Below are 16,764 nucleotides of genomic sequence, written 5' to 3' on the forward strand. Positions count from 1 at the left end.
AATATGCACAAAAGAAAAATGTATACGAAGACTCGTGAAAAAGTACAAGAATAAGACCAAGAGCAACGGAAATGTACACGTCGTCTGTATCATCGACGACACCCGCTATGTAAATCCTAGTCAATCCAAGGAAGTAATGTCACGTTCCCAAAAGGGGAAATAGTATATCAGGGAACAATAAGCACTTCACCATAATCTTCATCAACCAGCATCAATAAAGCACTGTACTATGGTGGACCATTTGCATTATTTTCCGACATAATCCTCTTCGGTGTCTATACACTTTTGCCAGCGATGTTTAAAGGCCTCAATGCCGCTTATAACGACGGAGTTTTCTTGAACATTCAGAAAATCCTATTTTTTTCAATTTCGAAAATAGATAAAATCTGATGGAGCGAGATCAGACGAATAAGGCGGATGTTCATTTAATTAAAGCCACCATCATTATTGAAACAACACACATTTACTGAAATTTCAGCGGCGCTTGAGTTTGGTATTTTTTTAACTGCCTAAGAAGTGGTGCATCCACAAACCCCTCCAGAAAGTCAGCAAGGTCTGCCTCTGAAAGGTTCATATTAGCATGTCACAAAGTCCGCTGGGTGTGCTTCTGATCAACTGTCAGAGGTCTTGGTACCCAACGGACTGAGAGGTTTCTCATTGCAAGATCTTCCGTAAGAATGGAATGTACTCTTCCTACGAAATTTCCAAAACAATATCATGGACTTTATTGACCATTTCTGGGGTTGCGACAGTGACCGGCCTTCCAGGACGGGCGTCATCCCCAAGGCTCTGCCTGCCAAGCTTGAATTTCGCCACCCATATTTTCACGCTAGTATATGAAGGGACAATATTCCTTTGTGTCGCTACAATATTAGTATGGTTATTATCAGGTGTTACCCTTTCTTATGCAAATATTGAATCACAGCTCTTTCAGCGATTTTGTCCATTTTGCAAATGTCACTTGCCTTGTTTAATTTAGAGTGCTACCTTTTCGACATAAACTGACCAAATGACACCAGTCTTCGGGTACACCTTAAATAGGTAGGGAATAGTAGAGGTAAAAAATGACATCTCTGCTTAACTCACTCAAGCTCACAACTTATATCGTAAAATATGAGCAAGAAAAAGGTGAAACAAGAAAACAAAAGTATCCGCATCCCTGTAAGCAGTTTTGATATGTTAATCAAAATTGCCCAATCCTTTCGTTTCTTTATACATTTTGTAGGTAAAAAATCAAATTCAGGGTCTCTTGGTTATTTGAAAGTGATCGGTAAATATGTAATGGTCCTTTAAAAAATCCACACAGCTTGTGATTATTTTTACCGTCATTTCAAACTACAATGTCTTCGCTATATCCTTATTTTTAGACTAAAAACAAGAAAAAAATACTGAGGTGTTTACAAAATTTTCATTCAAGTCAAAAATCGACCAAATGAGGGTATGTTTACGGGAGACTATTGAAAAAAGGAGAAAAAGACCACGTGGTCCTAAAGGGTCAGATATTGCTGTTTTATCAACGATATCAATTCTGGTCAAAAGGTGAACAGGGTAAAAACAACGGAACCATCCAGTATACTATTAGACTATTCATATCACCATATCCCCGAATGGGTTATAGGAGACAAACAAACCTTCACCTCTGTATCCCTTTATCTCTTGAAATCCCTTTATAATGAGGTCAGTTGTCAATATCTTACACTGAAATCGTAATATTTAGAAGAAAAAAAGTAAAATTGAAATAGTGATACATGTGGCCAAAATGTATGGCTATTAAAAATTTAACTTGAAAGATTCTCCTAGGTGATATGGCCCATTCTTGCGATTTAAATCAGGTAGAGAATGGGATTTAGGAATAACAAATATCTCAAAATCACTGGTACGTCTGAAAATCTGGGGTCAATATGTTTAGGACTTTATTGCCTTGATGTCTTGTCTAACAGATTGAATTGATGTCTTGCCTAACTAACAAAAATGTTTTGTCTAACATACTGAAATGGTGTCTTGTCTGATACTCTGAAACAATGCTTTGTATGACACACAAATATGATGTCTTGCCTTACAGACCGAAATGACATCTTGTCTTATACACGAAAATGATGTTTGTCTAATAAACAGAAATGATGCTCTGTCTTACACACGGAATTGATGTTTGTCTGATACTCGGAAATGATGTCTTGTCTAACATACTGAAATGGTTTCTTGCCTAACAAACAAAAATGATATCTTATTAAATGAACTGAAATGACGTCCTTTCTAATACACAGAAATGAAGAGTTATCTAGCACATTGAAATGATTTCTTGTCTGACACACTGAAACGATATCTTGTCTAAATCACTAATATGATGTCCTGTCTGATGCTCTGAATGATGCCTTGTCTAACACACGAATTTTTGTATCTCAAATAATGTTTTGTCTGACACGCTTAAATGATGTTCTGTTTAACATACGAAAATAATGTCTTGTATAACGCACTAAAATGATGTCTTAAACATGCTGAAATGTTGTCTTGTCTTAAACACTGAAATGATGTCTTGTCTTAAACACTGAAATGATGTCTTGTCTTAAACACTGAAATGATGTCTTGTCTTAAACATGTTGAAATGATGTCTTGTCTTAAACACTGAAATGATGTCTTGTCTTAAACATGCTGAAATGATGTCTTGTCTTAAACACTGAAATGATGTCTTGTCTTAAACACTGAAATGATGTCTTGTCTTAAACACTGAAATGATGTCTTGTCTTAAACACTGAAATGATGTCTCGTCTTAAACACTGAAATGATGTCTCGTCTTAAACACTGAAATGATGTCTTGTCTTAAACACTGAAATGATGTCTTGTCTTAAACACTGAAATGATGTCTTGTCTTAAACACTGAAATGATGTCTTGTCTTAAACACTGAAATGATGTCTCGTCTTAAACACTGAAATGATGTCTTGTCTTAAACACTGAAATGATGTCTTGTCTAACATGCTGAAATGTTGTCTTGTCTAACATGCTGAAATAATGTCTTGTCTTAATCATGTTGTAATAATGTCTTGTCTTAAACACTTAAATGATGTCTTGTCTTAAACATGTTGAAATTATGTCTTGTCTTCAACATGCTGAAATGATTTCTTGTCTTAAACATGCTGAAATGAGTCTTAAAAATGCTGAAATGATTTCTTGTCTTAAACATGCTGAAATGATGTCTTGTCTTAAACACTGAAATGATGTCTTGTCTAACATGCTGAAATGTTGTCTTGTCTAACATGCTGAAATAATGTCTTGTCTTAATCATGTTGAAATGATGTCTTGTCTTAAACACTGAAATGATGTCTTGTCTTAAACATGTTGAAATGATGTCTTGTCTTAAACATGCTGAAATGATTTCTTGTCTTAAACATGCTGAAATGATGTCTTGTCTTAAACATGCTGAAATGATGTCTTGTCTTAAACATACTCAAATGATTTCTTGTCTTAAACATGATGTCTTGTCTTAAACACTGAAATGATTTCTTGTCTTACATGCTGAAATGTTGTCTTGTCTAACATGCTGAAATAATGTCTTGTCTTAATCATGTTGAAATGATGTCTTGTCTTAAACACTGAAATGATGTCTTGTCTTAAACATGCTGAAATGATGTCTTGTCTTAAACATGCTGAAATGATGTCTTGTCTTAAACATACTCAAAGGATTTCTTGTCTTAAACATGATGTCTTGTCTTAAACACTGAAATGATTTCTTGTCTTACATGCTGAAATGTTGTCTTGTCTAACATGCTGAAATGTTGTCTTGTTAAACATGCTGAAATAATGTCTTGTCTTAATCATGTTGAAATGATGTCTTGTCTTAAACATGTTGAAATGATGTCTTGTCTTAAACATGCTGAAATGATTTCTTGTCTTAAACATGCTGAAATGATGTCTTGTCTTAAACATACTCAAATGATTTCTTGTCTTAAACATGCTGAAATGATGTCTTGTCTTAAACATGCTGAAATGATGTCTTGTCTTAAACATACTCAAATGATTTCTTGTCTTAAACATGATGTCTTGTCTTAAACACTGAAATGATTTCTTGTCTTACATGCTGAAATGTTGTCTTGTCTAACATGCTGAAATGTTGTCTTGTCTAACATGCTGAAATAATGTCTTGTCTTAATCATGTTGAAATGATGTCTTGTCTTAAACATGTTGAAATGATGTCTTCTCTTAAACATGCTGAAATGATTTCTTGTCTTAAACATGCTGAAATGATGTCTTGTCTTAAACATACTCAAATGATTTCTTGTCTTAAACATGCTGAAATGATGTCTTGTCTTAAACATACTCAAATGATTTCTTGTCTTAAACATGATGTCTTGTCTTAAACACTGAAATGATTTCTTGTCTTACATGCTGAAATGTTGTCTTTTCTAACATGCTGAAATGATGTCTTGTCTTAATCATGTTGAAATGATGTCTTGTCTTAAACATGCTGAAATGATTTCTTGTCTTAAACATGCTGAAATGATGTCTTGTCTTAAACATACTCAAATGATTTCTTGTCTTAAACATGATGTCTTGTCTTAAACACTGAAATGATGTCTTGTCTAACATGCTGAAATGTTGTCTTGTCTTACATGCTGAAATGATTTCTTGTCTTAATCATGTTGAAATGATTTCTTGTCTTAAACATGCTGAAATGATGTCTTGTCTTACATGCTGAAATGATGTCTTGTCTAACATGCTGAAATGATGTCTTGTCTAACATGCTGAAATGATGTCTTATGCCCTTCATTCATAGGGAACTAAAATATTCCCAACAAAATGGAACGAACCAAATAACGTTGGTTGTCTGACGAGTGTGATTTCTTCTAAGCACACTTTTTTTCGAAAACTGTTCGGTTACTTTGCGAATAATTATTTGCAGCATGTTTAAATCAAAGAAGGCCAAAAGCAGTCAGATGATTCGCGTCTATGATAATGTTCACCTGGTTGTGGTGTGTCAGTCTTTATGTAACATTAGTAAGAATTCTCTTTAATTTAGGCCGAGTTACCGGGATACCCTCAGTCGAAATCTTAAGATCTAATACCTTGCTAAGAGTAAATAATTCACGAATGCAGGAGTGAATAGGATTTTGTTGAGGCAATGATAATGATAACGGAGTTACGTATTAAAGTTCATATGATTATGTAATGATAACAAATTATCGTAGTAATAATATCTCACGAGGTATTATCGTAATAATTATGTCTACACAAACCGTGAATTAGGACGGACTAGACACTACACTGTTACCTTTCGTAACTCTGGAGTAAAACAATCGACACATCCCAGACCAGATATAATGTGTACGGTAAGAATAATGTTTTGCAGCATGATAAGTGTAAAGGTTTGCGTTTATTTTCTCCCAAGAATTTATGAAAGTAAAAAGTTAATGTCCACACAATGTGTCACGTATCATTTCCTTACACAAAAATTAGTAGCATCATATGAAAGATATTAAAAATGTCTATTATAATCGGTTCTTTCTTTATTGTTAGTATGTTGGAGTATATAATAGCATTGTACATATCGATCCTAAAAAATGACCCTGCAACAATGGTCACCGTGTACGTGTCCTAAAAAATGACCCTGCAACAATGGTCACCGTGTACGTGTCCTAAAAAATGACCCTGCAACAATAATCACCGTGTACGTGACTTTGTTTATATCTTTAGTGTTTATATTTACGTGATCTCAATGTAAGATGTTAAGACATGAAGATGTGGTGTGAAATTATATTTTGTTCTTGAAATTATTTTGTTGTCATGGCATTGTCGAAAGCACACGAGAGGCACCCCGTTCTGGGGTTTTCAAATGTGCATTGATGTATATTTACTACAGGAAACTACATACCTCAATATAAGTACATAAAAAAGTGCGGATTTTTTAATACTTCATTGCAGTTCTTGATATAGTTGTTACAGACTTTGAAGATGCCGTTTATACCAGCACGTTTTCCACGATACAACGGTTATGTTCTGTCAGCATTCGCCACTCTAAGGAATGACTTATCAGGACAACTCGAGAACATCAGAACTTTGGAATCACGAGATTCCGATATTTTGATCTGTACTTATCCAAAATCGGGTAAGGTCAAGTCTTCCAAATTTTCTTGATATACATATATAATACAAATTTCTTTATAAGATGACAACTCGTTAGTGATTCCTGGGGCTAAACGTATTGAGGTCAGTGATGAGAGCATCCTCGATATTCCAGGGATTACTGTCACTTTCTCTCTTTGCATCCCTGGAACATTGGCAAAATTGACGCCACAAGCGAAGTTATTTGATTGGCTCAAGGTAAAAAAAACTGACAAATCACGGCTGATAAGCTTCTTTTGAAGATTACAAGGAGCGACAGCCATCTTCAAAGCCATTGCAGCTTTGCAACCTCGAGATTCGTTAAATGTACATCAAAGAACCAAACTAGTCATTTCGTCTTGTCCACAACGGTGTCGCACATGGAAACTTCAATTTTGCCATGACATGTTCCCAGGGTACAGAGAGCGAAAATGATTGTAACCCCTGGAGTATCGAGAATCTGATGAGAGGTGCGGAAACAGTGATGATCTGAAAGGTTAGTCAGGGATATTTGAATAAGTCAAAGATATTTTTTAAATGTAGATCAGTAGGTGTACTCAACCCATAGTCGGATGAAAATCATTTAAGGATTTTAATGTCAGAACGCGTAGCTCAAGTATTTATGTCCGCGTGTAAAGTTCATCACCAGGGAAACCATAATGATTGTACGAGAGACACAGCTGATCAATCATTTTTTATTCAGTGCTAAGTATTTGCCTCATCGAACATGTAATTGTGTATCATCAGATTAAATACATGTCAGAAAAAAATGGTTTATAAGTTTATATTTAGCAAGTAACTAATTGTCTCATCCTATGTATTGTCGCTCTAATCCCAATTGCTTATAGCTTAATCAGAGATGACCAGCGGTATGAACAAGTTAGATTGTTGCACTGTAAAAGACAAACAGTTTTACAGACAAACTAGCACTCAGAACATGTCATCTGACCTGCCTCAGCAAATCTGCACCTGTCGAACGGTGACGGATGTTTTGTTTTATTGAAATTAGTACAAACTGACGGTCGCTCAATGAATTTACAACAATTTATTTGATGTTTTCAAAACATCAAGAATACCAAACCAATTTATAAGTCTGTTTTTAATTTTCTGAGATGAAATGGATTTATATAATGCATACGATCGCATTTATCGAAAAGAAGCATTATATTTGGAATTACTGTTAACAATGATAATACAGATTAACACCATATATGGTGTCTTATATTCTTGGATGTACTTACAGGAACACATTGGATCAATGAAATTATCAGTATGATGGTAAAGGGTCGCGCCGAGTACGCCAATGTGCACAAAATAGCTGCAATGCTGGAAGCCATTCCTAATTTTGAAGTCCTTCAAAATGTCCCAGAAAGTTCGGTCCGAATCCTGAACTCTCATCTTTCCTTGAAGGAACTGCCATCGAAACATATAAAAAATGGTTACAAGATTGTTCATGTGATTCGTAACCCAAAGGATGTTGCTGTTTCTTATTACAATCATTTGTTTCAAATTTCGCGTAGAATATCAGACGAGGAAGCATTGGTATACCCGGGGAGTTGGTCCATGTTTATAGAACACTTCTGCCGGAGTGATGAAGGTTAGTACCAACAACGGCTAACGTCGAGTACTGCTGCTTATTTAAATTAATGATCTATTATTCAGTATTGTTCGATGCATGTATTAACACATGTTGGAATGGCGAGTTATGTTTTATATAGCTTATCCAGCTATAGAGAACGACTTTTTAATTACTCCTGTTGGTTCGTTTTCACTTTTAAGGACAAAATGCATGTACTTATTCGACCGTAGTTTCCATGGCAACTGAACAAGATTTAACTTCCTGAAAATCCGATTTATCTGTTTTTAGTGACCTTTTTCCTTTCGTCAGTCTTTCCTAAGCCCATAGTTTGTCGTACATTTGATTTTAGTTCAAATGAATGCTTTGCTAATGATTGGTCGGTTATGAAGCATATGTAAAGGACAAGTAATAATTAGTATGTGGTACGAGAGCGGTTAATATGGTAGTATATTGCACGAGCACGCAGCACAATTATTAATATGCTGAAAATGCTATTCAGTGTGTTACGTTTCATTTTTTTTTTTTTTTTTTTTTTTTTGTAAATTTGCTTTTTTGATTGGTCGATTTTACAAGATGTTATTTATTCTCTGTTTTTATTGGTGGAATTCTTCAAAGGTGTTATTTTTGCTAGTGAAATATTAGTTAAGTTTCCATTGCGGTGAAAATGCATACAGGAATAAAGAAATAGTTATAACTGGTACTTGTAAGTTGTTTGTAACTATCATATCTCCATGTAGACTTGTGATAATGATCCTAAGTCAGTAACACATGTCCGCTTACAGGGGTAAATTTTAATCAATTTTAGATTTAAATGTATCACTGATGCTGGGTTAAAACTTCCAAGGCATTAATAATAGTAAGTACATGTACCACATGTCAGTTGTACAATCATGTTGTTACCAGTTAGAATATGAATGAAACTTTAATGGAAATATATTCCTAAATGGCATAATGTCACGTACCTACCCCTGTTTCACTGCAGCAACAACTGTAACACCCATTTTATTCGGACCACACGTGTATCTAGCGGAGATAGGCTTCACAGATTACCTGATGAAGGTCCCGATGATTGTGACGTGATATTTTACTGGCTATTAAGGTTATGTTATAAACATAATCTTTCAAACAATTACAGAAAAGAATTATGAAATCTATAACGAACTTTCCATGTAACCTTTGGAGAGGTTTACAGAGATAAATCCAGAACTCGTTCAACGATTCTAATACCCTTGTACGTTCAGCATTTATACCTACCTGACCTGGACTCTACTCTGTCAGCCGCTTTCTGTAGGGATAGCTTGTTACCAATCAGTATGATTAGCGTGAGGATTTCAATTTCCCTATCATAAATGCAATATCCCTGCATTCCAATCTATGTTGTTGTCATGTTGCAGTTGCAATATAATATCTTTTGTGGAAGATGTCAGCAGCGCAGATAAACTCATAACACAGGGTTTCAGAAGATGCAGTTGATGAAAATTCTCAGTTATACATTTGACATTTCTGATTTGGATAGAAGGTGTCATCGACAAAGCGTACGACGCTTTCTATTCCGGAACATCTGGTCTTATTTTCCTTGTACTTTTTTCGGGATTCTCCGTGTATAGATATATTTTGTTCATATTTTGCCCTATTGAATTCGAGTTTAGATTATAATTTTGTTGACAAGTTGGTATTTTCTTTCTTGATTTTGAAGATTAATTAAGAAATAAGCAAAAAGAAACCATTCGTATGGTTGAAGTCAACAAAGTACTTCCCGTTTCAGAACTCTACAATGGTTGGTTCAACTACGAAACAGCATTGGAAAGGGCAAAAGAGACCGGTGAAGTAACAAATATCTTTACTACTCATTATGAGCAACTGAAAAGGGTATGTTATATTGAAAACAAGAGCAAAAACAGAATAGCACGGGAATAAGAGCGGAAAGGGAGTGTGATATTTATCAGTTGTAGGCTATGGATGGCAGTGTGATATTCATCAGTTATAGGCTATGGATGGCAGTGTGATATTCATCAGTTGTAGGCTATGGATGGCAGTGTGATATTCATCAGTTGTAGGCTATGGATGGCAGTGTGATATTCATCAGTTGTAGGCTATGGATGGCAGTGTGATATTCATCAGTTGTAGGCTATGGATGGCAGTGTGATATTCATCAGTTGTAGGCTATGGATGGCAGTGTGATATTCATCAGTTGTAGGCTATGGATGGCAGTGTGATATTCATCAGTTGTAGGCTATGGATGGCAGTGTGATATTCATCAGTTGTAGGCTATGGATGGCAGTGTGATATTCATCAGTTGTAGGCTATGGATGGCATTGTGATATTCATCAGTTGTAGGCTATGGATGGATGGCAGTGTGATATTCATCAGTTGTAGGCTATGGATGGATGGCAGTGTGATATTCATTAGTTGTAGGCTATGGATGGCAGTGTGATATTCATCAGTTGTAGGCTATGGATGGCAGTGTGATATTCATCAGTTGTAGGCTATGGATGGCAGTGTGATATTCATCAGTTGTAGGCTATGGATGGCAGTGTGATATTCATCAGTTGTAGGCTATGGATGGCAGTGTGATATGTATCAGTTATAAGCTATGGATGTCAGTGTGATATTTACCAGATGTAACCTATGGGTAAGATTGTGATTTTTTTATCTGAGATAAACTTTGGATGATGGAGTTATATTAATCAGAGACGAATTATGGATAGAAGTGACATATCTACTAGATATAACTTATGGGTCGAAGTGTGAGATTTATCAAACATAAACTCTGAGATAAGTGTGATGATTAGAGACACTATAGGACTTTAATTTTTTCTGTCCTGTTTGCAGAGTAACCAGCAATACCATGTAAGATAAACTATGATAAAATACAAGTAGAACATCCCATAACTGCAGTATACACGTCTCTGTATTGTTGCATGATCTTTTGTTTTACAGAGCCTGTTATGATATTCATACACTGATATGTTCTCTTATATTTGAAAACAAGAATCCTATTTTCCCTATATATATTTTTTCCTATTCTATAGGATCCCTTCCCCGTCCTAAAAGCCTTGGCCGAGTTCCTCGGCGTGGAGGCCTCAGACGAACTGCTGAATGATATTAATCATAAATGTTCGTTTGAGCAAATGTCAACAGTTGGCGACATAGGACGTGGAAATGATTCTTTAAAGTCGGCCACAGGGAGAAACATCATGTTTCGGAAAGGTTTGTGCTAACATATATGGTTTCTTTTCATTTAATGGATTTTTAAAAAGTTTCTCTGCGACATGACAGATGTTGGCAGGTAATACCGGGAATGAATTACAACTGAATAACATTCTTAATTTTGATGATACTGGTTCAAGGTGAATGATGAATGTATGACGAGAATCGTTCTCGCTTCAATTTCTAATTAGTCATCTTTTTAAAAGTTTTTATTGTCACAAACACGGTAATGAATGGTCAACATACCTACAATATAAGTCCTCTCCTAAACAGTGTTTTAATCTCATCATCGTACAGAAAAACGAAACAGAGTCATTTTCAGTAAACAGCCATGTGTGTATGTCAGATTGTACCTCTTATTAATACCACAAAACTAATATTCAAATTTAAGAATGACCTTTTTTGTATTCATAAGATTATTTATATTTCAGGTCAAATAGGTGACTGGAAAAACTGGTTTACAGTTGCACAGAATGAAGCTTTTGACAGTCTTATAGAAACAAATATGAAAGACTCAAAATTAAAATTCACATTTGAATGAAAAGTGGAAAATTGTTAAAATAAGACTTGCAGTAGAAGTAGAAAGGGTATGAAGAAAGGAAATGTACATGACACGATGAAATCTTTTCCCAAAATGCAAACCACGTTGCTGTTTTGATCAACATCGCCAAAACTAACAGTGGCCATACCACGCATATTTTATCTTTCCTAATCGAAATGTTTGTATAAAGATTTCCTTTACTGTTTCGTTATGCACTAAGGCAGAAACGTTGCTGATCACTCGGAGACAAACACTGATTCTGTTAAAAAACGATTTATGTGTTGTAGATACGAACACGATAAGATGTTTTATCCAGAAATAGCACAACCTTGAGTTCGTTATCTATGTTGTTATATGTGAGAACTATACCACAAGCAGCTGGGAGGTTAAGATAAGAACAAAAGGTGGACATACACAACGACATTAGAACAGAACATAGATTATAAGACTTCGTGTACTGGGCGAGTAAGCATTTATACTTTCATCGACGATAAAGAATTTTCTGTAAAATTGAACGACAGACAAAAATGCATCGTCCGTGATGTAGAGGAGGTAGGATCAAGGAGAAAAGAGATAATCATGCAACAGTAAAACCGTTAGAAACATCTTTTTCAGCAGACATATGAAAATATCTTTTGTACAAACCTGTTCACCACATCGCCATAATGCGTGTATATTGAAATCGTCATAAGTGTAATGTATAATGTCTACTGTCTGACACAGCACCACTGAAATTTAGACAAAATATAATCACAACCGACAACAAACACCAAGTTAAATCAAATAAAAGTAAACAAAATACTACTATTATCACTGCGATATACCACAGACTGATTGAGATCGATTCCTTATTTTGAGCATCTTTTCTCTTGTTTGTCATGTGTACAATCCATTGAGATTGCCGGTGTTACGTAATGTTGGTGGCTTGTGTTCCTCCCCATCTAGGTATTAACGTTCCAAAATGACCATTTCTTATTTAATGGTTATCAATACAGATTTGGAAACAGTTTCAGCATACAGCCATATAATGAATCAAATAGCTTTCGTCCCCCTTGGACTCGTCAGTGGTGATCAGGGCCTTAATTGCTGAAACCTTGCAAGCGACCAATGAATTCAAAATCTGTCGAAAGAAGTGTCAAATATCAGAAGGGATAGTCACGAACCCAAGCCGCATTTTCAAATTCAATATATTTATGGCTTTCAAAATTGCGTACTTCTAAATGAATATAGAAGGATGCTATTCTCTTGTGTGCCTGTTGTATATTGTGCCGTGTTCCGTTTTAGATAACAAAAAAAACATTCGAGATGAGAGCAAAAGAGAAAAGAAATTCATCAAAAACTGTATATAACGAAGTAAAATATGTATTCACTAAGAAGTTCAAAACAACAGCAAGGACACCAACGTTTCTGTCGAGGGAGAAAGCTAACACGTTATAAAGGTTATCACAGCTACAGGACTTTCATAGGTTGTACTGGGAGCGTGATCGTGAATCAGGGTAATCTAGTTTGCACTTTTCTTTTTTGAACGTCTGGGTGTTAGAAAGGTGTTCGGCCGTCTGGTGCATCTGCAACAAACAGATATCACTGGCAAAGACGAACGTCCTAACACACAAGGAGGAAAGAGTTCCAATCTACCTTTCTTCTGCAACTGGCAGCAAAGCCTGCTGGAATCAATACCATAATTATCAAACATGTCCATCTTAAGATGAAACTGGAAGTGTTTGATGTCGTTAGCTTGCCATTTGGTTCCGTTGTTGTTTACTCCGTTCTCATTTGAATGTGATATTATAATTACTTACTTTGATTGGTCAATATTTATATTGGTAGGTATCGTCGATAAAGCAGAAAGCACTTACCCTTCTGGAACACCTGTACTTGCTAATCCATTCTTTTGTTCTTACTTTGTCCTAGTTTCATTGATTTCACATTGAATTAAAATAACATAATGTATGTAAACGTGTCGTTTATATTTATTCTTTGTATTTGTCCTAGTTTAATCGATTTTAACGAAGGTTTCTTTTTCAAGGTTGATATTTTTCAAGAACATGTGCAACTAGGGAATACGGCATGAAAACGGCAAGAAAGGCATGTGACACGGTCGATAGCAGTATCTTATCAATTAAGACGTTTCATCAATGAAAAGAGCTTATTGGTATACAACAAATATGTCTGTTTACATATATCAAGTTTCCTTCACTAATCAACACAGGCCCAATCCAAAAGGAAGTAAGACTGTGAAAAAAGACACACCCGTAATTAGCACCTCCTGATGCAATTCGGAATAAGATTCAGCAGTCAGTTTTTAAACTGTATCATACAGCTTTAGAACTCGTCAGTGATGATAAGACTTAAGGGATAAATGAAGGAGTTAGAAGAATGTTAATAAAAATGAGAGTTCCTTTTACATCATCATTTATCTTATTTTATTGATTTTAATGATTTGGGGAAAAGAAGAGAAAGATTGTATTAAATTAGTGCGCAATAAGACGACAGTGGTGCACGTTGATCTTGTGGGAGATTGTTATGAAATAGATTGCTGAATGTGTACGAACTAAATTGTGATCAGTACCTTTAAAGTCGAGGGCCAAATTCGGGGCGATAACACTGCGACTAGCACGTAGACACAAAATTTAAAGGAGTGTATCGGTATCGTTTCCAAGTCCTAACGTTGTTCATACAAATAAGAGATGGTGTGTTTTATCTATTTGGACATATTTTAAACGACTGTTTTTGTATATCATGACGTATTCTAACCAATCAGAATGCCGAACGATGTCCTTAACCCAGAAGACGGACGAAGAGATTATACACAGAAAATCAGATGTGCTTTTGTTCTGATTGGTCAATTGTTCGTCCATTGTGTGTCTTTAGTACAATCTTCGAGAAAACAGATGGTAGACACTGCTGGTGGACTTTTAGTCCTTGGGGAGTTTGCACAGACCTACATGCCGCATTTTAATTCATTCGAATAGTGTCACGGGCCCTTAGCATCCCTGACTAGTCCTAGAGAGACGAAACAGCTGAATGATGAAGTTCAGTTCAGCGTTTGGCTCTACCGTATCTAACTTTAAAGTGTGTAATAAAAGGTGTTATTAAATTCTGGGTCTTTTGTACAATCTTCTATATTTTTTGACGGGTTATTGTTAACATACGTATCAACACATCAATCATTTTTACTAAATCTGTTTGAAACAGGCTCGAAATTATCACTTAATTTCATTTTTAACCGATTACCATATCATGAGATTAAAACTCCGCGCTTTGTTCCTGTTGAGTCATGTTTAATCGCTTCGAATAAATGCCCTATACCTCTCCTTCTAAGCGTAGGTATGATGCAAGGAGGCATGCCTGTAAGGTAATCAATTTGTCTGTACGACAAGTTAAAGGTACTCGGTGCTCGCGTTCTCGATATTAAACCGGTGTGATCATCGGCACTCTGGTGTGACGTAACGGCCATCTGTACCGCGGTGAGGACGTCTTTTCCGTGCAAGGTAAAATTAATGTCTAATTTTTATACTAAATAATTTCCAAGGCTGTTAACGATCAGAACTTTTTATTTCTATTTGCATCGTAAACACAAAAAGCCACAACGATCGAGTAACCGGAATTAGCTTTTCGTTAAGTTATCGAATTGTTTAATAGAGTGTGGTAAAATTATGAAATTGAAACCTTAATAACGAATTCAAATGAGTTTAGGATGATCATTTGTAAAATAAAAAAATATGAAGCACTCTCCATTACCAAGCCCTGAATAGTCTTATCCGTAAGTCTAAATACTGGAAGTTTTCGGTATAGCCGCCCTACATCCTATATACTGACCTCACACTGTGATAAGAGTTGTGTACTTCATCGTTATCGTTAACCAACACAAAACCATTTATTGTACATTCAGTTTTTAATTAATTAAAATATCTTATTGTATCTGAAATTCAAGTCACCGCCATTTTAAACGGTAAATTATTTTGAACTAGAAGGTAAGGTAAGACATGACATAGGGAATCGTACACGTGTGTTTACTTTCTTTACTGACCTAAATCTTCACCTTTCTATCTAGATTAAAGCCGATCAATAGGGGATTTCGTACACATAAATGATATCTAACGGTTCCCCGATTCATATCACACATGTTTTGCGGGTATGGATGAAAATAAATACCATTTATTACGTTCACGTGCTAACTAAGGGTATAGTTTCCTACGACTACAATATATGTGTACGCTATTCAAGGGAAAGCAAGTATTTTATATATTCGTTACATTTCTATGGAAAATGATAGCAGCGAGTCGATCCGAGCACAACAGACATCTCCAGTTCTACTCGTAGATGTACTACGTACACGAACACGAACGTGTACTATACACTTTACTGGGGTGGTATCAGGAAAAAGACAGATATAACATCTTACATATCTGCATCTCTTCAACTTTGTCGATCGATCATCTAAATTCTGACCTTGTAAAAAGTCTTGTTGGGCAAATGTGTTCTTCAAAGTTTTCGTTAATCGATTAATGCTTTTGTTCAGATGCTAATCTACACATTTCCATATAAGGACATTCGACCCTTCGTAATACACAAGTTTTAGTTCCTGTTTTGTTATTATGTCACTTCCGCCTCGTGTTTCGGGCATTTGACACAGGAGTGTATAGCTCGTGCTGGCTCTTAAACAGCTGATATTACCTGTATACATACATGGCTTAGCATATGTGTCATGTTAAACTTGCTACATCTACGACATATAGTAATAAACAAGAATTGACTCATTTGTGGATGACGATATAAACTCCGGAACAGTTTCATGTGTAGACTTTAAAACGTAGATGAAAGGTATTTCTCTGAAGTTTTGTCTGAAATTTTTATTTTTGTTGTAAATGACTATATGTTAAGTGAGAATACAAGAAAGCTTATGCTGAAATCTTTCCGTTAGATAAAAATATAATCATATTGTATGAATATTTTTCTCGTCTTTTTTTTTAATTCTAAAAGCAAAAATTGATTTCTTTTTTTTATATTATTATAATTGTTTTATTTTCAATTATTTTCCACTAAAAATACTTTATAGACTTAATTTTTTTCGTAGACATAATAATTTTGCCAAAAAGAAAGCGATCAATCGAAAGGCTGAAATCTTCAGAAAATCGTCTACATTTAGTTGCATTTTCACTATATGAAAATTAAAAGTTAATTGTGACCGGGTTAAGCCACTTCCATTCACCTTTGTATAAGATAAGAACACAGCGTTTTATCTATTGAATATTTTAATCACTGTCGCTACTACTCCTAGCAACGCCTGATGCTGTGAACAGATTTAGGATTTTTTGAGTGATGAACCTGTTGTGTTTT

The 16,764-nt window shown here is 35.3% G+C and overlaps 1 protein-coding gene across 1 annotated transcript; it reads left to right on the forward strand.

Annotated features, from left to right (window-relative positions):
- The first annotated feature begins 5,944 nt into the window (after positions 1-5,944).
- On the forward strand, positions 5,945-11,424 carry LOC132548464 (sulfotransferase 1B1-like). The gene is made up of 5 exons (XM_060212336.1): positions 5,945-6,098; positions 7,338-7,691; positions 9,439-9,542; positions 10,706-10,883; positions 11,315-11,424. Exons 1-5 carry the CDS (start codon positions 5,945-5,947, stop codon positions 11,422-11,424), a joined length of 900 nt encoding a protein of 299 aa, XP_060068319.1.
- Positions 11,425-16,764: the final 5,340 nt, after the last annotated feature.

Source organism: Ylistrum balloti, unplaced genomic scaffold (genome assembly GCF_031769215.1).
Source record: "Ylistrum balloti isolate Yb309-2 unplaced genomic scaffold, AGI_CSIRO_Ybal_v1 Utg370010, whole genome shotgun sequence".
Lineage (NCBI taxonomy): Eukaryota > Metazoa > Mollusca > Bivalvia > Pectinida > Pectinidae > Ylistrum > Ylistrum balloti.

What these genes read in the sequence shown, in the direction of transcription:
- LOC132548464 (XM_060212336.1), top strand. Translation starts at nt 5,945, where the DNA reads ATGCCGTTTATACCAGCACGTTTTCCACGATACAACGGTTATGTTCTG. An exon ending in CTGTACTTATCCAAAATCGG is followed by an intron (nt 6,099 to 7,337) that starts GTAAGGTCAAGT and finishes ATGTACTTACAG; the next exon opens with GAACACATTGGATCAATGAA. An exon ending in AAACATCATGTTTCGGAAAG is followed by an intron (nt 10,884 to 11,314) that starts GTTTGTGCTAAC and finishes TTTATATTTCAG; the next exon opens with GTCAAATAGGTGACTGGAAA.